This window comes from Olea europaea, unplaced genomic scaffold (genome assembly GCF_002742605.1).
Source record: "Olea europaea var. sylvestris unplaced genomic scaffold, O_europaea_v1 scaffold948, whole genome shotgun sequence".
Lineage (NCBI taxonomy): Eukaryota > Viridiplantae > Streptophyta > Magnoliopsida > Lamiales > Oleaceae > Olea > Olea europaea.
Genome location: NW_019267976.1, coordinates 173,177 through 200,257, shown reverse-complemented (window position 1 = coordinate 200,257; position 27,081 = coordinate 173,177). Strand labels below are relative to the sequence as shown.

At 38.6% G+C, this 27,081-nt stretch overlaps 1 protein-coding gene across 5 annotated transcripts; it reads right to left on the bottom strand.

Moving 5' to 3' along the window:
• Positions 1-203: 203 nt before the first annotated feature.
• LOC111392616 (nuclear pore complex protein NUP98A-like) lies at positions 204-27,081 on the bottom strand. Of its 5 annotated transcripts, none has more exons than XM_023017983.1 (10): positions 26,913-27,081; positions 25,825-26,124; positions 23,216-23,716; positions 22,832-23,062; positions 21,763-22,739; positions 2,702-2,789; positions 2,538-2,598; positions 1,011-1,149; positions 717-833; positions 204-617 (listed from the first exon to the last, which is right to left on the bottom strand). In XM_023017983.1, the coding sequence occupies exons 1-10, from the start codon at positions 26,926-26,928 to the stop codon at positions 423-425; spliced, it is 2,625 nt and encodes an 874-aa protein (XP_022873751.1). In that variant the 5' UTR covers positions 26,929-27,081; the 3' UTR covers positions 204-422. The 5 variants fall into 5 exon arrangements, with proteins under 5 accessions (XP_022873751.1, XP_022873747.1, XP_022873750.1 ...); XM_023017979.1 differs by having other exon boundaries at positions 717-836; positions 25,829-26,124; XM_023017982.1 differs by having other exon boundaries at positions 717-836; positions 2,702-2,756; positions 25,829-26,124.

Sequence of the window (27,081 nt, the reverse complement as noted above, 5' to 3'; positions counted from 1 at the left end):
GGTTGAATTTGTTCCCAGTAAGGCCAAAGAAGAATAGCAAGTACCACATCCAAGTTCTGTAGGATAGCACTTAGCCTCAATTGTCTAATGTTCATTTAATTGGGACATTCGTGTAGGTAAATGTCAGTGATGCATCAAGCGGAAAGCTTTAAAAAGCACATCAACGCCAAATCCATCCTCTCAGGGAATTATTAAAAAAAAAAAAAAAAATTCAGCCTTTGTACTAATTATAATCTCAATAAAAAAAGGGAAAATGAATCGTAACCAGCTACCATGAGGCGCTTCGGCTCTCTTGAGGTGTCCAACAACTTCTAAGTGGACTAATCTTAGAGGTAGCATCTGTAATTATTTTAGCGATATTCCTAAATCATTCCACGTATCAAAGAGCACAAAGTCTAGCACATCTCATTAGATATAGAATGCTACAACTGTTTACCATTCTCATGTACAGGAGTAGTAGCCTTGGGGTTTGATGGGGATCTTTTCTCTGAGCTTGCTCTAGAGGATATCTGTTCCAATGGACGAATTTCTAAAGATCTTGGGTTCTCCCTGGGAATATAAAGAGCATCTGCCTTTGGCGTGCTGGGTGTCTCCTCATCATCACTAAAAAATGGCACCTGAGCAAAAATAATAATGAATAAATAGAGGAAGAGAAACACAAGTTCGTAGTAAGCTATAAATGAGGTCAGGAATTTCATTAGAAGAATAATCCTTACCTTCGGACCATCATTTTTAGGGTGATATTTCCTTGCAGGTAATCTAATACACCTATGAGAAAGGTGTCGAGACGTCAAAAAAGACGATATTCTGATAGGCACTGGTTTGTCAACAACCTGCTTAAAAATAAGTGTCAGTTACTGAGCCAGCAGTTAATATTCTATTCAGCACTGGTATGGTAACACCAGAAAACGCGATTAAATTCTTAAGAAGGTTCTAGATCAGTTGATTACAAGGATCAGACACACCCTACATAATTTTCTTTTGGAGTTAATCAAGATAGGCATACTTACTGGCAAGCTGGAAATTCCATACTGGATAGAAGGAGAAGTGTCTGTGCGGCCAATTGATATCTGGGGCATCGCTGGCAGGGTTCCAAAAGGATTTGTAGCAAGAGCAGATTGAGCAACCGCAGAGCTTTGAGTACCTGACCTGCAACAAAATTTAACAGATGCTAAACTTATACCATGTTGAAAGCATGCAAGAACGAGCCAGTGCATGATAGTAGACTGCTAATCAGAAATCAAACGTTGTGATTCCATGAGTTTATTTGGAATATTTGCATTTGCAAGCTTTACAATGCAAATATCAAAACCTCAATTTTGGAATAGCTCAACATCTACATCCATGTTTTCCGAAATATTATGGACAATCTCTCAAGTACATCAACTATAGTTGCAGAAAATCACCAATTGACTAGCACGTGAGCTGCATCTGAGTGATTACTGAATCTAACAAGTCAAAATTAGGTAAATATTTGCAAGACATTACATTAATACAATTTTTTCATGTTCTTAAATCTGGTGTCCATAGCAGCTGCACTCTACGGGACAATCCGGAATTATATGTCATGCATTATATATTCACTAAGTATATGTACACAAATTATATGATTTTATGCATTTTAAGACGCTAAATCTTAGAAGACAACAAAAATTTCAAAAGAGAATATTAAACCACAGTTTGGTTTGGATTAAAATCAATGTAAAATCTATAGTCAAAGTCAACAATTAATTTTAACCACATATTTCATGGGATCCGCAACTTTTCAACCACATATTTCATCAAATTTTATCATAACTTACTAAAATTTGATTTTAATCTAAACGGGGGCTAAATGAATTGCTTTCTTTATCTTGCCAATCTTACCCATAGGATGTTAACTGTCAGGTTAAAGAAAGACTAAGAAACAAGGGTGCTTAATTTACCTTATCAATGAAAATCGTTAAGATCACAAATAGAAGGATCGATTGTCTATTAAAAAAATACATAGCCAATGTTTGAACCCCATTTTTTTTTTTTTTTTTTTGTTGAAAATTAGTTTTGTAATAGTGAATTTTTGAAGAACGTGTGATTAAAAAGCATGGAAAAATTTTGGATTTACGTGCAAAATATTTTATTGGGAAAATGTGCAGTTGAAAATGAGTTTGGAATAAAATGCATAATCATTGTGTTCAGGTATTTGTATCATTTAATAAAAAAAAAAAAAAAAAGATGGATCTTGTAACCAATTTTACGTGAATTCTGTGCATATTACACGATCTTCTCTAATTTACTTAATAAATGATTAAACAAGTTGACATATTTTCTCTATTGAAAAATTAAATATATTGAAATATATGAAATTTCACATTCTGATAACTAGTTTTGTATAAGGTTTATTAAACCAGACAATCTAATAATAGATATCCATGTGGAGAACAAAAGGATGCTAAAGGCAACATAACGTGAATATAAAAAAGTTCTAATTCACATCAAGTAAACAAGCAAAAGAAGTCAGTCCAAGAAAAAGAAAAAGAGGAAGAGATCTTGAAACATACGGTTGCCCAACCGTGCCGTGGCCAAAGATACTTGATGTGCCGCCAAAGACATTGGCACTAGCTGTAAACAAAGAACAGTGATTGTTAAAATGATAACCATATTGATAAGATTCCCAAAATAGAAAATAAAGTTATGGTCGAGAAAGACCAAAGACTTGGCCTACCTGTTTGTAGCTGTCCAAAGTTGCCAAAGCCAAAACCTCCAGCACTCTGAGTTGGCTGTGAAGGTAGAAAAGGCGTGGAAAGAGATGGCTTCAGAAAAAAAATAGAATAGAAATAAGTTATCAATGGCGTAAAAAAAAAAAAACTATGATAATAACAATTCCAAGAAAATTTAACAGATTGTTGCATACAAGACTGCTGAATGCAAATTACAGAAAAGTCCCATAAGCCAAAACTACAACATTCCCAAGTAAAGTTCCTGACAAAGTTAGTCGTCAACTCTGCTAAACTGTCCATCCAATTACATTTGGAGAAGATATTGGCTAATGTGTCATTAAGTTCCTAGTATACAATTATGATGAGTATCCTGAACTTACCCATACTCAACCAACAAAGACTATAACCACACAAACCTTGACTGTATCGGCACATCCACGAAGCATAATGATCAAATGGCCGTAAGAAACCTTTTGCATAGGTACCATATTGGATTTGAATCAGATTTCGGATCAATCTATATTGACTGACTGCCTCCATCACGTAATGGATCTTGAAGTACTATTTCTGCATCTGCCTGACCAAATCTGCCCTCACATTAATGGTTGATCAATGCAAATGAACGAAGGTTCTGAGAAGGATAAAGACTTTTTCCTTTGATCAAATGACTAAGGACTTCTGTCTACCGATGATCACATAATCATAACAGAATATGTCTGGTCTTAAAAAGCCATGTCCATTATCAGCTCACCCACCAAGGATTAACATTTTACCTTTGAACGCTGCTATTATAAAACTAGACTGAGAGCACGTTAAAGTCAAATGTGGCAAGCGTACGCAAGTTAATTCCATATATTTCCTTTTTTCGTATGATATAAATCATTAATTCATGAAGGTAATATGGCTAAAAAAACAGCACAGCAGGTTGGTCACAAAATAACTTTGTAAGTCTCCAATCACATTATTAAACATACTGTTGAGACACACTAAAAGTGCAGCCCAAATCGAATAGTCCAAGGAATGAAGTCCAATTAGGGAATCCCCAAATCAAATAACCCAAAGAACAAAGTCCAACTGGAAAATTCAGGATAAAGGTCCAAATAGGGTTACTAATGAATGCAGTGGAAGCCCACGAACACGATTACATCATCGCCCAAACTTGCAAGACGCCCAAGATCTGAGCGAATGAAGTGCCTTACAGTCGCCCAGAGCTATAACCCTGTTCTCGCCCAAACCTTCGAATCGCCCAAAATCTTAGCAAACATAAGATGTTATGGTTATCCAGAAGTGCAGTTATTGAAACAGTTATCGAGTAACCTTATCACGATCCACGATTCAAGGAGTTCAGTTGAAGACGGTTGAACGACAAAGAGTAGTGGCAATAGTTAGAGACGGCAATTCCACGACAAGTTAGCTACCATAAAGAAAGTAGGTAGTTATAAAGCAATCAAACAGTTTCTAAGCGATTGATCACGAAGGAATCGTCAAGGGAATATAAAAGGAAGAGAAGACATAGAGCAAAAGGACCCCGAATCAAATACTCTCGAATAGAGAATATATAATTTCAATTTCTTAGTTTAGACTTAAAACATTTCTTTTCAGTACTTGTGTGTTTGCGCCCCTTAGAAGCATTCTGTTTAGTTCCAATTATAAAGACATCGCCAATAAAACACCCATTTTTGGGACTTTGTCTCAAGAGGTTTGTTATTTACACAATTGTTTGATCCCTTTTTAATTGTTAGCGACTACCCGCGTGAAACAATTTGGCACGCCCAGTGGCACCTTGGTGTTTGGTGTTGGAGATACAAAAGGTGAAACAATATGCCTCAGAAATCTGATAAGGAAGCAAGTTAGGGATGAGTCCAGTCTGTGATCGAGCGATATGAGGAAAAACATAGCTCTCCACGAACAGATGGATAGAATTAGAGCAGTCATAGTCGTTATGAACCAATGACAGAGTTGAGTCCTCGAACTATGCGTGCATTACTTGGAGAACTTACACAGGATGTCGTTGAACAGGTAAATCTACGAAATATTAATAATATGGAAAGATTTACTCAGAATGGGAATGCACACTATGATAACATGGCCAAACAACTGAATACTTTGAATGAAATAATGAATAAGTTAGTAGGCCAAATTTGTCAGCCAGTCGTGCTTCTTGCAAATCACTTCCAAACTAAGACAATTGTGGGACATAATCCCCCAGTCCTAAGTCCAAATCAAGGGGTATAATCACCTTTTGGTCCCTCTACTTCAAACCAGGGGGATGGTGTAATGCCAAATCAGAATGGTGGCAATGGTACATCTAACTTGGGAGGTAACTTAAACGTAAGAGACAATGTCCTAAATAATGGACATAATGCCCCACGTATTAATGATGGGGTAAATATTCAGGTTAATGGTAACAATGGCCCAAATCATGGCAACTTTGTTGCCAACCAAGGACCAAATATCAGGCCTCAAGCAAATCAATCGGTTAACCAACCTGTAGGAATTTCATATGACCCCAACGTCATGTTGAGGAATCAAATTATGGAAATAGTACAGGATCGGATGGCTTTTGGAGCGTATCCTGTCATTAGGCCGACTTATACAAAGTCATACCCTGATTGGGTAGACCAAACATATCCATGGCCTAGAGGGTATAAAGTGTCAAAATTCTCACTATTTACCGGTTTAGGAGAGGTGTCTACTCTAGAACACATAGGGCGATTCACACTGCAAAGTGGTGACGTAACTAATTATCATAAAATGAGGTTGTTCCCTAATTCATTAATAGGAGTAGCTTTCTCCTGGTTCATCAATTTGCCAGCGAACCTTGTTCAAACATGGCAACAATTAGAGCAATTGTTCCACGCTCAGTTTTATAAGATTGAGTCCGAAGTTACTTTGGCCGATTTGGCGAATTTACGTCAAATGCCAAACGAATGGGCAGAAGGTTTCCTTCAAAGGTTCAAAACAGTAAGTAAATATTTTGTACCTTTGTCCGAAAAGGAATTTGTCAAAATCGCTCAAGGTTGTCTAAGTTTTGATTTGAAAAAGAAGTTCCAAGACAAGAAAATTCCTGATCTTTTCCAATTGAGCGCGAACGTGATTAGGTATGAACGATTAATAAGAGAAGAAGAGCAAATGAAAAATTCTAGCAAGGGGACTTATTATAGAGATCCAAATTTTGATGTTCATACCATTAATGACGAGTATTACGATCAAGCCGAAATATTTTTGGCCGAATTAATCAAAGGAGACACGTATACTTGTCCTATAATGGCTAAGCCTAGATCGTCGGGCAAAGATGAGCCTATAAAAGATGAAAACAAAAAAGTTAGAACGTTCTCGTTCGATGTAACCAAAACTGACCTTATATTTGATAAACTATATAAGGATAAGCAGATAAAGTTGAGCGATAAACATAAACTGCCAAGCCCTGAACAAGTTAAGGGTAAAAAATATTGTAAGTGGCATAATGCATGGTAACATTTGACTAATAACTGTTTGGTTTTTTGCCATGTGTTACAGGATGTCATTGAATCCGGACGAATTACGTTCGAGAATAAGAGGAAGATGGCAGTGGATGAAAACCCTTTTCTACAGCCACTTGGGGTGAACATGGTGACGACTAGTTTCAAAAATAAGTTGTCAAAATTCAAATTGGTTATAGATGATGGAGAAGAAGACCCTGGAGCACATCCCAATATCTTTGAATGTATCAAAGGGAAGGAGCCCAAAGAGGGTGAAGATGTCCTGTGTACAAGATGTAAAAGAGAAGTGAGTGGGAATACAGAGAAACCAGGGATATGGCAGTATCACCATCGTTCTAGTTTTTTTCCAAACGCTCAGTCTGGTAGAGGGTGAGGGATATCGTTCTATAGGGGACCGCCTTTTGAAAGGCAGTTCAGTCCAGTGAATAATGGGAGAACATTCAGGCCGCAGCCTCGTCAACCAAATGTATGGCATTCGTTCCAGTATAATGCAGGAAGGGCGATACCCTTCAACAAGATGACTAAAACCCAACAAAGGCATTTTCAACGGAACTATGGACAAATGATGAGGCAACAATGAGAATGCCACGTCCTAAGGCGCCTAAGCTACTCGAGGTGGCCAATCAAAATATTCTCAAAGACAGTGAAGAGACTGGTACAGGTGAATTGATGAAAGAATTGCCAGAGACTTCTTCTGGAAGGTCGAAGTTTGAGTGAGACATAAGAGATGGAGAAGATCCAGATCAGTCCCTTACTATTCAGTTTGGTAAGTTACCTCATGTTATGGCTAATAACTATTTGCTAGCCAATGAGTTCAAGAATAAAGAGAAAGAAGAAGAAGAGAGGGAGGATAACGAAGAAGAAGCATGCGTGCTGGAATATGAAGAAGGCCAAACTTCTAGAGGGGCCTACGATGATGAAGGAGATGATGGTATGACGGATATCGAATGAGAAATTGATTTGGAAGTAGAAAGAAGAAAAAGAGGAGTATCGTACAACACTCTGTTGAAGTAACTACATCGAGAGGGGGTTCGTGAAGTGGACTTATTGGGAAAACCGTTTGGGCGTTCTTTCGATTATTATGTGCTGTACGGGACGCACAAAAGGAAAAGGAGAGTTCCTCGCTCTGAAAAGTATGGATCACCTCCAAGAATAATGCCTCCTCCCATAGGTTGGGTAATTGAAGAAAAAGCATTAGAAAACAGTAAAAAGAAAATGCAGAAAACGGAAGCTCAGTACGACATGCTGCACGTTGACTTATCACAAAAGGATAGCTCGACAGAGGACAAGCAGGAAGTGGAAATAGATGCTGCCGAAAAGGTTATTTTTAAGCAGCCAGCCATGAAGTTAACTAAACACTTGATGCCATTGTACGTTAAAACTCTAGTTAACGGCATACCCGTGGTAAAAGTGCTTGTCGACAATGGAGCAGCTATAAACACCATTCCATCTAGGATGATGAGGAAATTTGCAAAGACAGAAAACGATATGATCCCAACAGAAGTCGTCCTTACGAGTTTCAATGGAGGGGCAATTTCAGCTAAAGGGGTTATGCCATTGGACATAACTATAGGGACAACTACTAGGACCACAGTGTTCTTTCTAATAGATGATCCTACTAGCTACAATGTGTTATTAGGAAGGGATTGGATGCACGGAAGTCGCTGTATACCCTCATCGCTCCATCAATACCTGGTTTTTTGGAATGACAAAGGCGAAGTAAAAGTGGTGCAGGCCGATCATAGACCTTTTGTTGCAGAAGCAAACTCAGCAGAAAGGTTCATGTACGAAGGAAATTATGGACCTGTCAGAGTAGTCCAAGATGGAGAAGAAACTCAAATTGTCGCGCAGAGTGAAGAGTCGTTTTCGATGGATGCACTCACCGAAATGTTCAATCAGATGATGCCAAACATAGTGGCCCTAGAGGAGCCAGTAATTGGCAAAAGAGTAATCAAGGAGTTTTAAATGAGTTGTAAGCAACAAAGGCAAATGACTGATATTCAGACCTTCAAAACCAAATTAATGGCTTTCAATAAAGAACGCAACGACAAAACGAAAGAAGAAGCAGCCTTGAAAGCATTGAGAGACAAATTGACAGTGTTCGAGTTGGAACAAAGTATTGGCCGAGAAGTCAACAAAGTGGATTGTTTAGAAGAAGAAGTGCCTACAAGGGAATTGGATGAGGAAGTGATGAGGATCGCCAAGCCTGGATATGCTCAAGCACAAGACCCTCTGATTAAAGTGAATATTAGCAATGAAGGAGAAGATCGCCCAATATTCATCAGCCAAATACTCGATCAAGAGGTTAGTGATAAATTAATTGCTTTATTAAAGGAATATAAAAATTGTTTTGCTTGGGAATATGAACATATGCCTGGTTTAGATAGAAATTTGGTGGAACATAGGTTGCCAACCAAGCTAAATTTTAAGCCTCATAAGCAACCTCCTAAGCGTTTTGCTCCTAATGTACTTCCTGAAATCAAGAAAGAAATAGAGCGATTATTAAAGGCAGGCTTTATTAGAACAACCAGATATGTGAATTGATTGTCCAATACCGTGCCAGTGCTAAAAAAGAATGGTAAATTAAGGGTGTGCATAAACTTTAGGAATTTAAAATATAGCCATACCCAAAGATAAATATCCAATGCCCACAATAGACTCTCTAGTAGACTCAACTGTCGGACACGTAATGTATTCCTTCATGGATGGGTATTCAAGATACAATCAAATTTATATAGCTGAGGAAGATATACACAAAACTGCCTTTAGATGCTCAGAGTCTCTAGCATGTTTTGAATGGATAGTTATGCCTTTCGGCCTGAAAAATGCAGAAGCAACTTATCAAAGGACGATGAACCTGATTTTTCATGATATGATAGGCAAGTTTGTTGAAGTGTATGTAGATGATATAATGGTCAAATCCATTAAAGAAAAAGACCATTTTGAACAATTGAGATGTTCATTTGAGCGAATGAAGCAATATAAACAAAAATTGAATCCCTTGAAATGTGCATTTGGTGTTAATGCAGGAAACTTCCTTGATTTCTTAGTACACAAAAGGGGGATTGAACTTGATAAAAATAAAGCGAAGGCCATTTTAAAAACCAAACCACCTAGCAACGAAAAAGAATTGCAAAGGTTTCTAGGCCAAATAAGCTTTTTAAGATGCTTTATTTCTAACTGTGCAGGGCGAACTAAAGCTTTTTCGCTGCTTTTAAAGTTGAAAAATCAGGACGAAATCGTCTGGAAGGAAAAATATCAAAAGGCTTTCGAAAGCCTAAAGACATATTTATCAAGTCCACCAGTGTTGGTGTCACCAATCCAAGGACGGCCAATGAAAGTGTATGTATCGGATGAAAAAGAATCAATTGCTGGAATGGTCGTGCAAGAAGACCAATTTGGTGAAGAAATGGCGATTTACTACTTGAGTAGACGGTTAACAAAATGTGAATGTAATTACTCTGCCATTGAAAAATTATATCTTGCATTGTATTTCACATGTACAAAATTAAGGACTTATTTACGGCCCGTAACCATTTATTTGATTTCCAAAATAAATTTGATTAAGTATATGTTCTCTCACCCTATTTTAAACCAAAGGGAAGGCCTTTGGACGTTAGCATTATCAAAATTCGAAATACAATACATATCCCAAAAGGCAATCAAAAATCAGGCTTTGATTAATTTTCTGGCCGATCATCCATGCCTTAATATGCCTGAAAAAATTGAGTTAGAAATCAATTCATTCGAATTAAAACCTTGGGTTTTGTATTTCGATGGGTCAAAAACCTCTAAAAGTGCAGGAGTAGGAGTAGCATTGATAAACCCTTTAAGGATTTGCTACAAGTTCGCATTCACTTTGGATAGGATGTGCACCAACAATCAAGCCGAATATGAAGTCTTAATCGTGGGCCTAGAATTAATGATAGTTATGGAAGTAAAGAATGTGATCGTTAGAGGCAATTCTCAATTGGTCATTCACCAGCTGATTGGTGATTTTAAGTGCCAAAGTGATTCCATTATAAGTCTATACGAAATCGCCCAAGAGTTATTGGAAAAATTCGACCAAGTAGAGTTTCAATGCGTTAATAGGATATATAATGACGTGGCAAATGAGTTGGCCCAGATGGCTTAAGGGTACTCGACGGTTTTAAATTGGAAGTCTACTTATGAGTATGGAACAATATTGTCCGTAGTCCAAAGAAGAGCGAGAACGATTGAAATTCATTGCATACAAGATGGAGATGCAATAGATTGGAGGGTAGAGATTAAAAGGTTCCTTAAAGAACCTAATAAAGGAAATAGTAAAAAAATGAAGTTGCGTTTGCTAAACTATACACTGATAGATGAAGAGTTGTTTAAGAAACGCTCTCATGGTATATTGCTAAAATGTGTAAGTTTACAAGAAGCCAGAACGATCATGGCTGAAGTGCACGAAGGGATGTGTGGAGCCCATCAAGCTGGCCAAAAGATGAGATGGTTAATCATTAGGAATGGATATTTTTGGCCCAAGATGGGAGAATCATGCGTTCAGTATGCAAAGAGTTGTCTAGCATGCCAAAAGCATGGTCCAATACAAAGGGCACCAGCACGAGAGATGTCACCTATTATCAAACCTTGGCATTTTAAAGGTTGGGTGATAGACCTGATAGGGAAGATTTATCCCCATCGTTCAAGCAACATACATTTGTTATAGTTATAACTGATTATTTCACTAAGTGGGTAGAAGCGATACCTTTAAAGGAGATCACCCAAAAGAATGTCATAAAATTTATCCGTGATCATATTATTTATAGATTTGGAATTCCACAAATTTTGATAGTAGATCACGGAACTTCTTTAAATGGAGATTAAGTGAATGAATTTTTGAGCGAGTTTGGAGTTAAATTAGTAAACTCCATACCATATTACGCTCAATCCAACGGACAAGCAGAATCTTCTAATAAGATTCTAAAAAATATCATAAGAAAAAAATGATAAATGAAAATGCCAGAAATTGACACGAATGTCTAAACAAGGCCTTATGGACATATAGGACGTCACCTCGGTCAAGTACCAAAATTAATCCTTTCCAACTTACTTATGGACAGGAGGCCGTTTTGCCTATGAAAATCAACATGCAATCGATCAGAATGTGTTTACAACATAAATTAAGTGGTGATGAATATACCGAATCACTAGTTCAAAATTTATTGGAGTTAGACGAATTAAAGTTAGACGTCCTAGATAGATTGCAAGTTCAAAAACGAAGGATGACTAAGTTTTATAATAAAAAAGTTATGGCCAAGTCGTTCAGCCTGGGCGAATTGTTTTGGAAAACAATACTCCCTTTGGATAGCAAAGATCCAAAGTATGGCAAGTGGTCGCCCAATTGGGAAGGACCATATAAACTAAATAATGTGTTGCCTAATGGAGCCTATCATTTGGAAGATTTAGATGACACCAAGCACGTGAGGTTCATTAATGGTAAATATTTAAAAAAATATTTCTTCCTTATGGGAAAGTGAACAAATAAAAGCGTAATCAAATCGCGTTGAACGATCGTAGATAAAAAAGGGTCAGAGCGAAATACGTTCAAATAAATTCCTTTATTATCAAACGTTCATTACAAAGTTGCAAGATACAAAATACTAAATGCTCTATAAGCTGCAATTAAGAGCGAACTAATCTCCCGGTCGATCGCCGAGTAAGAGGATGAACTGGCCTTGATTGTCATCCTGATCGCACTACTGCAAAGGCAAGCAGAGAGGCCGAGAAGCACTCTCAACAAGCAGAAGGGAAGAGAAGCACCCTCACCTCGCCTACCTAAATGCATCGCTGCAATAACAGGCAAAGAGACTGAGAAGCACTTTCAGCAAGCAAGGTGGCTTGACAGGCATCCTCAAAAATTGCCTTTCATTATTGAACTCCTTGTAAAGAACATGGAGACGATGGGAAGAACTTTGCTGACCAAAGAATATTTCCTATATCTCCCATACCAAAGTGACATCAAAACAGGTGGCAAAATGGGTGGATCAAATTATCCATTTCTATGGAAGACAAAAATTCTAGATCGATCGTTGAAATGCCAAACAATGACAGCAAATTAGTTTTTAAAGAAAAGAATGGAAATGAAAATGAAAAGTGCGAAATATACGTGCATTTATAGGGACGTGAAGGTGAAGAGACAGAATATGAATAGCCACATTCGTGCCTAGTAATTGGAGTCAAAGGGCCCAAAGTCTTAGGAAAAGAGATAGAAATACCAAAAGAGAATGTACATGAATCATATCATAAAGCAGTTAAATGCTTGGAGGGTTGACGATTAAAGACAAACGTCAATAAATACACAAGAAGACAAATTAGTTGTTCATTAATGACAATGACTGCTGTTACATCCAAAATTGGCAATCGCTATCAGTACGAGGTTACAAGAGAAAAGGTAATACGAAATTACAAAAAGAAAAGTTAAGGTATTAGATGTCTTAATTACAATTTGCCCCACCGATCGAATTTTTTCCCTAAGTCTCCTCCAATCTTCGCTCTGCTGAGAAGAAGTGACATTCAATTCAGCTACATAATTATCATCAACCTCCAGCTTCTTGTACAGCTCGACCAAAGACTTGGTTCGTTCAATTCCTTGGAAAGCATTACGCTTTTTAGCAGCCATTCTCGCCTTACAGTCATCCATTCTTGCTTGAAGCTCCTTCATTTGTGCAGCCAAACTGGTCATCAAAGAGTCTTCAATCATAATTTCGGAAGAGATTTCTTTCAATTCGTTCTCAGCTTTGTTGATCTCCCGAAGCAAAGACTCTCTTTCAGAAATAGCGCAAAGATATTGAGTACTCTTGGCTTTCAGTTCAATATTTTTTGCCAGCAAAGAGAGGATGTCAAAGTTGACAACTTTCAACGTCGCTTTAAAATCAGTAGAAATGTTGAACGACGGAAGTGTCAGTGCTTGCGCCAACTTCCCACTCAAATGCTCAAGTTTATCCTTATGTTTGGCAGCACTAGCCTGACCAATGTCCATATCCATAAAAGATACATACTCAAATATCAACTGCTTGACGAACTTCATGTCTTCCTCTGAAGAAGCACAAGGACGACCGGTTGAAGCAGGGCGAGACGTCTTGATTTGCCCCCAGAAAGTGAACAAGTCCTGGATGGAACGCACAATTTCATCAGCATCCTGCAAAGAAAAATGCCAGCGTTAAAAAGTTTTCACTACAATAAACAAAGTGAAAATAAAAGTGAAGCAAAATGTGACCTCATCAGCAATCTTGATGGTGGCATATCACCAGTTGGCTCCACCACCTGTGGCCCCATCACCAGGAGAGACTTCCCCTTGTCTGTGCGAGAATACTCTGCCACAATGGGCAGACCCATGGGAGCCTCTGCATGATTAAAAAAGCAACAAATCAGAAACCAATAGCACAAGCAAAAGTAAAACATCGAAAATGTATTACCTTCTGGTTCGACGTTTGGGGGGTTGGCGCCCTGGGAAGAAGGTGGCTCGTCCATTGATTGTGATGAAGGTTCCGGGACTGAAGGTTTCTCTTTAAGCGTAGTCCCTTCATCAGCTGGTTTGGACGAAACAGCTCCAGCAGAGGATGATGGAGCAGGAGCTGCCAATACCAAAACCTTCAAAGGAGAGGCTGAGCTTTTCTAAAAAATTCAAGAAAACCATTAGCACATAGAAAGGTATGCTTGTGAGTAAACAAAATTCAATTCAATTATGATGCGGATATCACTCATTATTATCGCACTATTTTACTTTTTCTAGTTATTGGGCTTGTATTATTGATTTGGCCCAAACTCATCACTGGTACGATTATGCTTTTACTATTTATATAGTTTTCAATTGTAATTTCAGTAGACAATGAATTGATGAATGAAATAATGTTTGGTTAAGTTTTCTCCTCTTCTTCCCCGGCCTTTTTCCTCCCACCCCCTCTCCGTTTCTCCTCCCCGTTTCTTCTTCTTCTCTCTTGGTTTCTCAACTTCTTCCTGGCTACTTCTTCTTATTGAAATCCCTCAATCTATCCTACATCAAATTGGTACCAAAACTAAAACCTGGATTTTGTCACAAAAAATGGTCGCACTTCTGTCTGTCTCTCCAACCACCGATTGATGAAACAACCACCTCAACAACTACTACCTGCAAACGACCATATCACTGGAATCACATCCAAACAAAACACCAAGGCAACCGCCCTTCCCATACAGTTAAACCACGACATACAGTTAACACGCAACACAACCCACTTGTGAAAAAAAAACCAACCGCTGAAATCAAATCATCACAGTAAACCAGAAATTGAAGCAAACTGCCGAAAATTACAGAAACGGAACCATCGCCTCTCCTAACTCAACCCACTCGCGAAACCCGTAAACCGCTGACCGCCAGACATCTCCCTCAACTTCGCCGCCACAGCACCTTCACCTACCCAAGCGCGATTTGAGGGGAGAGCGCAAAAAATAGAGAAGAAAAGAAGAAGCAGCAAGGCTACAATTAAATTCGACCACTAACGCCCTGTTGTTGCAGGTCGCTACCTCAAAATCGCGACCTACAAAGTCGCAAGCTTCACCCCAGAAGCAGCCAACATCCCAAACTGCAGTAGCCACCGAGAAGACCGGAAATTTCCCCACCAATGTTAAACCCAAACTGCAGCCCCTCAGTCCAGTAGATGGCACTTCAGTGACCCGTCTTCCCCCCTCTTGAGGCCAACTTCACATGAGGTGGGATTAATTGTAGGGTTTGTTTGGGGTTTTAGTCAATAGTCTTGGTTTTGGTTTTTTTTTTTATTTTATTTTGGACAACAATTAGTCCTTATTGTTTCATTTATGTAAAGTTTATCTGATTTTTATTATTAAAAAAAAAAGTATTTTCTAACATTGTTTTGCAGATACCGCTTATTGTTCTGTTGATCAATCCAGTCGCTTCGATGAACAAAAAGGGGAGTTACTATTCTATTTATCTTTGGTACATTACTGTTTATCTTAGAAATTGCATCAATTAAATTTTTGTGATGCTGCTGATCTAGTTTTTTACCTAAACTCACGTAATTGGATCCATTCACTTCGTTAAATTCCACTTTTACCTCACTTATTTACGTGATTAGAGTTTGACTAGTATTTGACTCTTGCTTTGCTATTTTATTTATACCAACATTATTAGCTTGTTTTGGATTTTAATCCCAAAATTTAAATTTAAAAAAAAAGAGAAATAGCTCAATTTTTCATTTTTCATTACTTGCACTTTTTGTTCATTGATCTCTCTATTGCATGTCATTAAGTTGCTATTACAGTGCATGTAGTTACATATTGGTCATCTTGTCACTTCTAGCTCCAGTTCCTTAGACATGGACATCTCACAATTCGATGCACTCACCCGACAAATAGCGGCTATTCAAACTCAAATGACCGCTACTCTTGAAGAGAGTAAGGATCTATCTGTTAGTTTGAAAAATTTTAAACACATCCTTCATTCAATTGATGTTGATAATTCTAAGATGTCCCATAATAGACAACATCGTCGACAAGGTAATCAAAAATACTTTAAACCCGATCGTAAGGATAGGGATAGGAATAGGGATCAGATTCGTGAGCGAGAACGAGATAATTTTGAAATTCTTACTCAATGGAATGCCTTTAAACAAGGAAATCAATTAGTGACTGAGTATATCGCGCAATTTGAGGAATTTCGAACCAAATGTCATTTAATTGAGGATGAGAGCACGACTTTGAGTAGGTTTAGCCAAGGTCTGAGAGATGATCTTAAGCGCGAGCATTTCCTTCAAAGTGTCACTACTCTTGATCACGCTTACTCTTTAGCTCAAGATTATGAGTTGATTATTAGTACTCTATATGAAAAGCATGGTCAACATCATTCACCCATCTCATTAGTATCGCCCCATCATAAGTCTATCATAAAACCTTCTCCGTCTAATGTTCCTCCAATTTGGAAAAATAATTGTAAAGGTCGTGATAGTCCAAGATCTTCTTCTCCATGTAGAAAGCATATTGACAATCATCCTCCGGTGTCATTGGCTCCACTTCCTCCCGTTAAGTCCCTTCTAGGACCTCACCCGTCTGACGTTCCTCCAATTTTGAAAAATAAGGGTAAAATTTTTGATAATCATCATTTGGCTTCATTGGCTCCACCTCCTCCCGTTAAGTCCCTTCTAGGACCTCCCCCTTCTAATGGTTCTCCAATCTTGAAAAATCAGGGTAGAATTTCTGAAACTCCAAGGTCTTCTTCTCACTTGTTGTGCGTCAACTGCAAAGACTTTGGTCACATTTCTTCTAAATGTCCTAATCGAACCTTAGTCATGGAAGAACGAAAGAATGTAATAGAGGAGCCGTTAGAAAATCTAGTCTATGAACCAAAACTTGAAGATTTAGATGACTTGGATGATAGTGAGGACACTTCCTTAGGTGAAATCTAGGACTCTTCTCGAGACTTAGGATACTATACCCCTTATCTCCGACAATTCTCGATCACATGTTATATGTCATACCCTTACCCAAGTTAAAGAGCTTGATGATGTCACCAGTCAACCTTGGAAAATCCAGTCACCTGTGGTTAACACTAAGGCAAAATTATCCACCACTGACCAACCTCAAATTGATGGTCAAAACAAAAGTCCTAACACAAAATCCATACTAACATCTTGCCATGGACAATTAGGGACAGGGAGAGGGGTGTATAGACCTATGTTCTGCTTCTTCTGCTTACTCAATTGACAAGTATTACAATTACTAACAACCTTAGCCACGTCTTTCTTCAAGTTAGGCCAATAGAATTGACGTTCAACTTCCTCTATGGTCTTATCACGTCCAAAATGATCGGCTAACCCTCCCGCATGAATTTCCCACACGATGAAATCTCGCACTGAAGTTCGAGGGATGCACAATTTATTGGCTCTAAAGAGATAACCCTCCTCAAGTCGAAAGCCATCTGTGGCGCTTGATTGATCCCTTTGTAAATTAAGAAAAATATCTTTAAAATCGGGACACGCCTCGTAATCCTCCTTAAGTCTTTCAAAATCGATGACCTTGACACTCATGATCGACAAAAGGGAGACACGACGACTTAACGCATCAGCTGCTTGGTTCTCTATGCCCTTCTTGTGTTTTAAAACAAATGAATAGGCCTGCAAATATTCGACCCAACGACCATGGCTAGAACTTAATCTTTTCTGGGAGTTGAGGTAACGGAGGGCCTCGTGATCCAAATAAAGGACAAATTCCTGAGGTAACAAATAGTGGCGCCAATAGACCTTATTCCCATGCACCCACATGTTTGTGTGTCTATGTCAGTTGAGGTAGTTGTATCACATTTTCATAGCTTGCATATTGAAATCAGTGAACAATTTGAAACAAGTAAAGCATTATATAAACCTCAAGTTGATTGGCATAAACAACACTTTGAATTTAATATTGGGAATTAGGTTATATTGCAAGTGTGTAATGCTGGTCTTTTTAAAATTTCAAAGCATGTTGGTCAAAATGCCTATGTCAATGAATCACATCATGACCATCACCCTATTTTATTTGTTAAGGACTTCGATACCTACAATGACTATTTTAACACTTTTGTTGATCATTTTCTATCTCTACCTGAGAACTCCCACACCGAATCTTTTGCTATGTCTATTCGAATACCACCTGTCGCAGCACACAAAGATAAAATTGATGTAATTTTAGATGAACAGGTTGTGTTAACCATTGATGGAGAGAATCGGTGCTTCTTTAATTGTTGGGTAGATCAACGTTCTTATTGTGCTCCACATTATGCGCAATCATGTGAAGATTTTGGAGATGAGTTGCAGGAGTACTTGTTATTTGGAGTCCAATGTCGGTACTTGATTAAAATGAGGGATCATCCGCCTTGGTCGGATCATGTTCTTGAGGACAAGTTGCCATTTGCATTGTTATCAACCGTGGAGTTCAGATATTTGGTTCTTCATAAAGATCGTCCACCGTGGTATGAGTTCAGACATTGAAGATTGACGGTAGCTCTTTGTCATTTGTTCACTCGACAGAGTCGAGTTTTTCTTCCACTCCGGGAGAATTAATGCGGACATCACTTATATTATTATCGCACTATTTTACTTTTTCTAGTTATTGGGCTTGTATTATTGGTTTGGCCCAAACCCATCACTGGTAGGGTTATGCTTTTACTATTTATATGGTTTTCAATTGTAATTTCAGTAGACAATGAATTGATGAATGAAATAATATTTGGTTAAGTTTTCTTCTCTTCTTCCCCGACCTTCTTCCTCCCACCCTCTCTCTGTTTCTCCTCCCCGTTTCTTCTTCTTCTCCCCTGGTTTCTCAACTTCTTCCTGGCTACTTCTTCTTATTGAAATCCCTCAATCTATCCTACATCAGATTACCTTTCTTCTGACGATGAGAGGAGTATCATCATCATCATCATCATCCTCCAAAATGGAAAATGCTGAAATTGGCCGTTTGCAGCTTGGGGCGCTCTTAGCTGCAGTAGGTTTGGCAGGTAGAGAAGTAGAGGGACGAACAGATTGTTTTGCACGAGCAAGGAAGGAAGGATTCATAATGGACACAGGGGTAACCAAAATGGGAGAAGTGGAAGGAATGTTCAGCTGATCCAGTGAATGGAAAGCACGATTGGCATCAATTGCAAACAATCTACGCTTCACTGATGGCCAGAGTTGTTCAAAAAGGGGGTGAACGGCACGGCTAGGATTGAAGGGGGCTAATGAAAAGTTACTCGTCAAAAGAATATTACGAGCATCTATAGCTTGTGCCCCACCTTTTTCTTCCACCCCGGCACGGCTATCAAATTTTTTGAATAACAAGGGGGAACAGGCTAAGTTTGGCCAAAACCAAGTTGGTGAGCAAAAAATTGGGGAGCATATATTTCAACCCCAGCTTTGGCATTGGTTTCAGTTAAAATATCATGGAACAACTCCCTCCCAGTCCAAAACTGAACCCAAACGAACAGAGAGACGCTCGCACTGTCCAGGGTGGATAGAGGTTGCACATAATCTGAAGTTAAATGAGCAGGAAAGGGAAAGAAAGAAGGAATTGAATTTAAAGTATAAAAAAATGAAAAAATGTCCCTTCTGGACATATTTACAGGGCTCAATAGGTCAATGGCTAGCCCATAGCAGCTAGCAGAATGAAGGGACACAGATAGAGCACCAAGTGATGGAAAATAGGCTCTCAACCACAGTTGAGCGAACCAAAGAGACCCACTGCCAGTGGGAGATGTATCATTCTTCAATTGAAATTGAAGAGAAGCCATACCTTTATAGAGGGCAGCAAAAAAAAAAGAACACAAATTCAAAGGCATACCACTCGCCAATTCGAGCTCTATGGGTAAATAGCTCATAGAAGCTTCAAACTGGGCGCACACAGAATATATTTACAAAGTCATATCTGAAGAAAGGTCACACGCTCAGCGTGGGAAGGCTCAACGCTTGAGTGATTATGACAACTTTGCAAGCTTGAATAGGACTCGGTGAGTTTTTTGTCAAATTTTGGGGCAACACCAGAAATCAAAATACCAGGGAAAATGGTGTCGCCCAAACGTGGAAGATTTATCAGGGCCCCAACATCCCTTAAAGTGATTGACATGGGACCAAGAGGGAAAACAAAAGTATTATATTCAGAAGACCAAAAACTTAAAGCAATAGGAAAGAGTGCTGGGTCAAAAATTGGGGGTTGAAGAGAGATTTCTAATAAATCAGAAATCCTAGCACGATCAAAAATTGCATTAGTAGGACCATGGCCCACAAGGCGAGCATGCCATCTAAGGAAAACAACATCAGATTTAGGCCAAGTGCGAATACCTTTTTCGCGAATAGGCCTCAGCGGCAAAGAGTTCAAGAATGGAGGGCCTTGAGTACAAGGAAACAGTTGGCCCATCGCCACTTATTCGACGGCTTCGGCATTGGTGAATGAAGGACCCAGATGGAACTCATTAAGTTCGGCATTGGCTAGTGCAAAAAAGTTCGAATTTACATATAGCCGAGTAAGGATTTTCTAGAAATCGTCGAAACTAAAAGAGTCGTCAGATTGGGTTTGTGGAGCAGCCATTGGGAACGAAATACAGTTTTGTTAAGGTTTGCTCGAGAAACGTAGCAGAGAAGCAAGAAGAACAGTGGCATGGCGAGAAAGAAGCGCGAAATAATGATACGTGAATTAGTGGTACAGCGAAATGGCGTGTCTTTGAGGTTTATAAGGGTTTGTAGCGTCACACTTTTTCAGGCTATGGAAGGATATAATGATTGAAATTCTTGGGAATTTCAAATGTTTTTGGGAAACACAGTAAATATGGCAAAGATTAATAATTGGTATTAATTCTGCCATATGGGGGGTAATTGTTGACACACTAAAAGTGCAGCCCAAATCGAATAGCCCAGAAAATGAAGTCCAATTAAGGAATCCCCAAATCAAATAACCCAAAGAATGAAACCCAACTGAAAAATTCAGGATAAAGGCCCAAGTAGGGTTACTAATGAATGCAATGAAAGCCCACGAACACGGTTACATCATCGTCCAAGCTTGCAAGACGCCCAAAATCTGAGCGAATGAAGTGCCTTACGGTCGCCCAGAGCTATGACCCTATTTTCGCCCAAACCTTCGAATCGCCCAGGATCTTAGCAAACATAAGATGTTATGGTTATCCAAAAGTGCAATTATTGAAGCAGTTATCGAGTAACCTTATCACGATCCACGATTCAAGGAGTTCAATTGAAGACGGTTAAACGACAAAGAATAGTGGCAACAGTTAGAGACGGCAGTTCCAGGACAAGTTAGCTACCATAAAGAAAGTGGGTAGTTATAAAGCAATCAAGCAATTTCTAAGCGGTTGATCACGAAGGAATCGTCAAGGGAATATAAAAAGGAAGAGAAGACAGAGCAAAAGGACCCCGAATCAAACACTCTCGAACAGAGAATATGTAATTTCAATTTCTTAGTTTAGACTTAAACATTTCTTTTCAGTACTCGTGTGCTTGCGCCCCTTGGAGGCATTCAGTTTAGTTCCAATTGTAAAGACATCGCCAATAAGACACCCATTTTTGGGACTTTGCCACAAAAAGTTTGTTCCTTACACAATTGTCTGATCCCTTTTTAATTGTTAGTGACTACCCGCGCAAAACACATACATCAGTACTATTGCAAATAAAATTTCACGCTCAAACGTTACACTTCTACTGATTTGGCCTACAGATTTTAACATCTACTGTTACAATTGCTCTCTTGATAAAGATAATCAAAATTGTAGAGATACCTAGTCTGCAGAATCTACATTTGTATTAGACAATGAGATGGGTCATAATATAAATAGTAACAAAATTACCATATGCACACAAGCATCATGACATTTTCCTAACCAAGCCCTAGTCACACTGCCTCAAACTCAAAATAGTTACTGTAAGTCTTGTCCAACTACTTGAATCACCATAATGAAGATTTGTCGTAGTTATTTAACATCATGATGTCTAGTCATACTCTTATTCAACATCATGAAGCCTTGTATTAGTTTGTTTTTGTTGCAGGAAAAATGAAAGTGAAAAAAACAGGGGAAAAAGAAGTTCAATTCATGATTAACTCACAGTTGTTTGACCAAATCCTACAGGGTTGCTGGTGTTTAGCAACGATGGAGTGCTTGAGAATGGATTCCCACCAAAGCCAGTAGAAGGTGTACTAAATAAATTTGATTGACCAAATGCTGGGGTGGTTTGCCCAAAGGCTGAAGTTGTCTGTCCAAAAGCAGAACTAGTCTGTCCAAGTGACAGTACCGCCGACTGGAAAGGTGTGGAGGACTGAGTGTTGCCAAAATTTAAGCCGGAGCTAAATGATGGGGCAGTTCCCTGTGCAGATGAAGTGCCAAAGATAGATGTTGAAGATCCAAAAGCAGATAAGCTTGAGGAGCCGAACAGAGAGGGGGAGGTACTGGCTCCAAATGCTGAAGTTGAGGAGCCAAAAATGGAGGATGATGATGAACCAAAAAGGTTAGAAGTAGTCGATGCTCCAAAAGGTGGAGAACTAAATGAAGTCGCAGATGAAGCTCCAAAACCAGAGCTACCAAAGGCTGGAGTTTTTGAAGCAAATGGGTTAGAAGATGTTGAGGATGAAAAAGGATTCGCAGATGAAGCTCCAAAACCAGAGCTACCAAAGGCTGGAGTTTTTGAAGCAAATGGGTTAGAAGATGTTGAGGATGAAAAAGGATTCGCAGATGAAGCTCCAAAACCAGAGGTACCAAAGGCTGGAGTTTTTGAAGCAAATGGGTTAGAAGATGTTGAGGATGAAAAAGGATTCGCAGATGAAGCTCCAAAACCAGAGCTACCAAAGGCTGGAGTTTTTGAAGCAAATAGGTTAGAAGATGTTGAGGATGAAAAAGGATTCGCAGATGAAGCTCCAAAACCAGAGCTACCAAAGGCTGGAGTTTTTGAAGCAAATGGGTTAGAAGATGTTGAGGATGAAAAAGGATTCGCAGATGACTGACCAAATGCAGGAGTGGATGAGGATCCAAAGCCTGAACTGCCAAAGCCAATTGCACCTGTAGACTGACTGGCTGGAGCTGGCCCTCCTGGAATTCATAAAGCAGAAATAAAACATTTCATATGATTTAACAAGCAGTTTAGGACTATAAGATTTTCACAAGTTCCAGTAAAAAGAAACCTTTGTCTCCCAACTGGTAGTCCTCCCATCTAAGTTCTTCGTGGCTTTTATCTTTGTAGACGGGCATGGCTGAAATAGATTCAAGCTTACTAGCTGACTGTGTACCACTACCACCATCTACCTCAGGTGTCGGGGTGTAAGTAGCCACCCTAGTCCCCCCACGTTGTTGACCTCCGAAAGCAGACTGCCCAAAACCAGAGTTCCCAAAAGTCGGGGTCGTAGCTTGAGCTCCTGCATTATGGATATGTAAAAAGAGCAACAGCACATATATAGTATGAGATATTGCTAAAACTGGCATCACTCAGGAAGGATGAAAAATATATCGCCCAAGGAATTTACTTAATTTAAAACCTTTATCCATTATGCACACGTCAAATTACTTACCAAAAGGAGCGGTTTGAGCTCCAAAGGCTGATGCTGTAGATCCAAATGGGCTACTGCCAAACGCAGGACTAGACCCAAAGCTAAAATTGGGAGTACTAGCCGCACCAAAAGCAGGAGCAGTTGAGGCACCAAAAGCTGGACTAGATGAAGCACCAAATGCTGGAGTGGTTGATCCAAAAACAGGGGAACTTGACAGACCAAATCCAACGCCTGTGCCACCAAATGTTGGGCTTGTCGTAGAACCAAAGGCAGGAGTACTTGTAGCACCAAACGACGGTGCGGTCATGGCACCAAATGCAGGAGTGCTTGATGAACCAAATGCAGGAGTGCTAGTGGAACCAAATGCAGGTTGACTTGGCGTTCCAAAAGGCATAGATGAACCGAATAGATTGCTTCCAAATGCCGGTTGTGATTGTTGAAATGAGCTTCCAAATGGACTAGTTTGAGTAGTACTTGATCCAAAGCCACCAAAGGCAGGCTTCTGCCCAAACACAGAAGAACCTGTGTTTTTGAGATAGTTAATAAGTAACACAATAACAACAATGAATATGATAAGGCAGTAGCAATTCACAACAATAACTGATGAAAGAAACCAATAATAATGAGGAAAGAAAAATGGAAGTTTCAGGACACGAAACCAGAAAGAAGGTTAGAGAGATTCTCAAAGACAAACATTTCTTGATGATTACAAATTTCAGAAAACCCATAGGATATCTAAAAAGTAAGTCTGCAACTTCACTTAAGGAAAACTGCAAGGATGAAACTCAGTTATATAAACTAAACAAACAATTCTTTATTCAGTAACAAACACAAGTCCATAAAGTAATGCTAAAAAGAAACTGCTCTCAGAACTCAAAGCAGCAGCATAAAAAACGAAATCTACGTTCACAAAACTGAGCATTTAGCACAAAGTTGACAAACAGAAGTTACAGGTAGAACTTCAGGCTCCAAGAATACTTTGGTTTTCATTACTTGAATGTCACTCTTGAAGTGTAGTAGATTATATATATATATATACATATATACATACACATACATATGTACATATGTGTGTATATATGTATATATGTATGTACATATGTATGTATGTATGTATGTATATATTTTTCCTCTAAGCTATTATAACTACAACACAAGATGTCGTGAGTTGAGGTTCCTATGAAAACTCCATCTGTATAAGTTCATCCAAATTCTTACAGTATATGCATCCAAATAACTACTGTTCATTTCCAACACTTGAAAGGAAGGAAAATGTTCACATTTTATGATTCAAATGCTTTGTCTCGTCGAACATGGAATTTGCTCTACTCATTCCAATGCACATTTATCTAGAGGGGATAAAGTGCAAGCATTGCCAATATGGATCATCCTACTTTTCAAGGAGAAAAAGTTCAATGCTAACTACTGCATCTTTTTAAGGTTGCACAAACATCCCTTGATCGTGATGCTATTGCCACTGGAAGGAGCAAAGTTTTTTAAATTTTTCACCCGAACCCACTAACACATAGGTTCTCCCCCTTCCAAAGACGAGTGGTGCCCCTTGGGATCAAAGTTGAAACTGAAATGCAACAGGTATGAAATAAAACACCAAACCCTTTTGGAAGAAACCATCTAAATGCAATGATCACTAGATCCTAATCATGCTTCTGTTAATCATGTTTCTTGCAAGCACTCCTTGACAAATATTAAGTAAATATCTTAAGCATCTAGTACAAATTTTTTAAGTATTAACTCGTCTTGATTCATTGAGATTGCCACAAAATAAGTGACAGCTAAAGAACAATAACTCAGTAAATACCCCAGTAAGATAGCTAAAGAACGATAAAACAGAGATTACCCAAGCAACAGATCAAACTTATGCTTGATACAAGAAGAAGGAGACAACACTTGCCTATTGTGTGCATACACTGTCGATGTCCACAAGGCGATGGAAGGAAAATTAAGTCCAACTACCCCAGAGGCATGAGAAAGAGGAGAGTACACAAAGTCCAATGCAATAAAAAAACCAGCACAAGTTGACAATGCCAAGTCAGGCCGTGCTAGAGATAGCAGAAGAAAGACAAAGAAATCCAAAACTAAAGACATTGTCGAAAAACAAAAGAAATACACTTCACTGATTTGGTGGAAGGAAAAAAAAGAAAAGCATTTTAATTGTACTTCACTACAATACTCTTCTTATCTTAGCTCAAAGTTTATAATTGTCTTTAGTCATTTTAGCCCATTAATTCATCTATCCTCTAATTTGGACACAAAAGGGATAAGTGGGCTAGTAGGAAGTGATCAAGCTCCACTCTCTTTTCCTTCCAACTTCGTTCCTCAACAATCATCAGCAGCGTCTCCTCAATTTCCAATCACTTTTTGCCCCCAAACAAAAACACGCGAAGTGTATTTAGCATGAGAAGATATTGTGGAAATATTTAAAACAGAATTTATTTTGAGGCAATAATGTTTTGCACCATAGCACATTCAATTCAGGGGTTCCAAGAAAATAGCAACTGCCCATCTTCCATAAGTGTTCTATAACCTAATACCAAATTATAGGCTGATAACATAATGATGGAATGAGAATTATAGGAAAGAAAATAAAATTTGCTACTCTGAAAATGCACTTACCGCAAATGCTGATGATGAGCTACCAAAAGCAGGTGTTGAAGAAGCTCCAAAAGCAGGCATTGAACTTCCAAAAGCAGGGGACGAAGAAGCACCAAACACTGAAGTTGAACCTAAAGGAGAAGAAGATTGGGCACCAAACACACCAGTAGATGTGCCACCAAAAATAGAACCCCCAGTCTGTGAACCAAAAGGGCTTGTACTGCCAAAGGGTTTAGGAGCAAATGGATTGCTACTAGCATTACTGGCTTGCCCAAAAACTGGTTGTGACCCAAATGCACTAGATGATTGCCCAAAGGCTGTTGGATGCGCCAGAAAATTAGCAGACATGAAATAGGTTATGGACAGACAACAACGATTTATTCACTCACAAACACATTAAATAAACTTACGTCGATTCACTCACAAAACATTAAATAAATTTACAATTTTTGTGTGTACATTCAATATATTCACATAAATTGTAAATGGGAGGATAAAAGAAATGATGGATGCGGGCCGTTAACAACTAAAAGTCAAGGTCGTTACTAGCTAATGAGTTACAATTACACAGATCGCTGATGAAGACGCCCACTGTAAGGCTTAATAAAGGTGCAGTCAGGTCAAACCAAACATTTTGCAACGTCTCAAAACTTAAATTTAATGGAGGAAAGAGAAATAAACAGAAAACTAGTGAAAAAATCTATAATTTTCCCCAACAAAAGAAATATATCAAAAGTTACTCAAATGTAGTAGAATATCATGAGAAGTTGGAGTATTAATTGTTTTCACCCACAATTATGTTTGGACACTCATTTCTTTCACCTTTTCTCGTTGAAATAAAATCAAGAAAAGATATTCCCAGTATTTTATTCTCACTGAAAACTAAAATCTAAACCAAGTCATTCCTTCCATAATAAGCAATTTCCAGAAGAATCTCCAAACTGAAGTGCCAAAGTATTCACATTATTAACAACCAGGAGGAAACCAAAAATTAACAAAAAATGAAAAAGAGCAAGGTCTCACAAGGATCGGTTTAAACATATAACTGAAAACGCAATCAATAATGAAAATAAAATATGTACATAGAAAGATAGCAAACACTTACGATTGCTTCCGAACATTCTTCCTCCGCAGAATAGAACCAGTAGCAGACTTGTGTTAATCCAATCCAAACTGACTATCTGAACTGCGACGAAACCGCACTATTCAAACTTGGGATTATATTTAAAGGGTAGAAAAATGTATGTAACAAGCAAGTCACCGACCATATATAT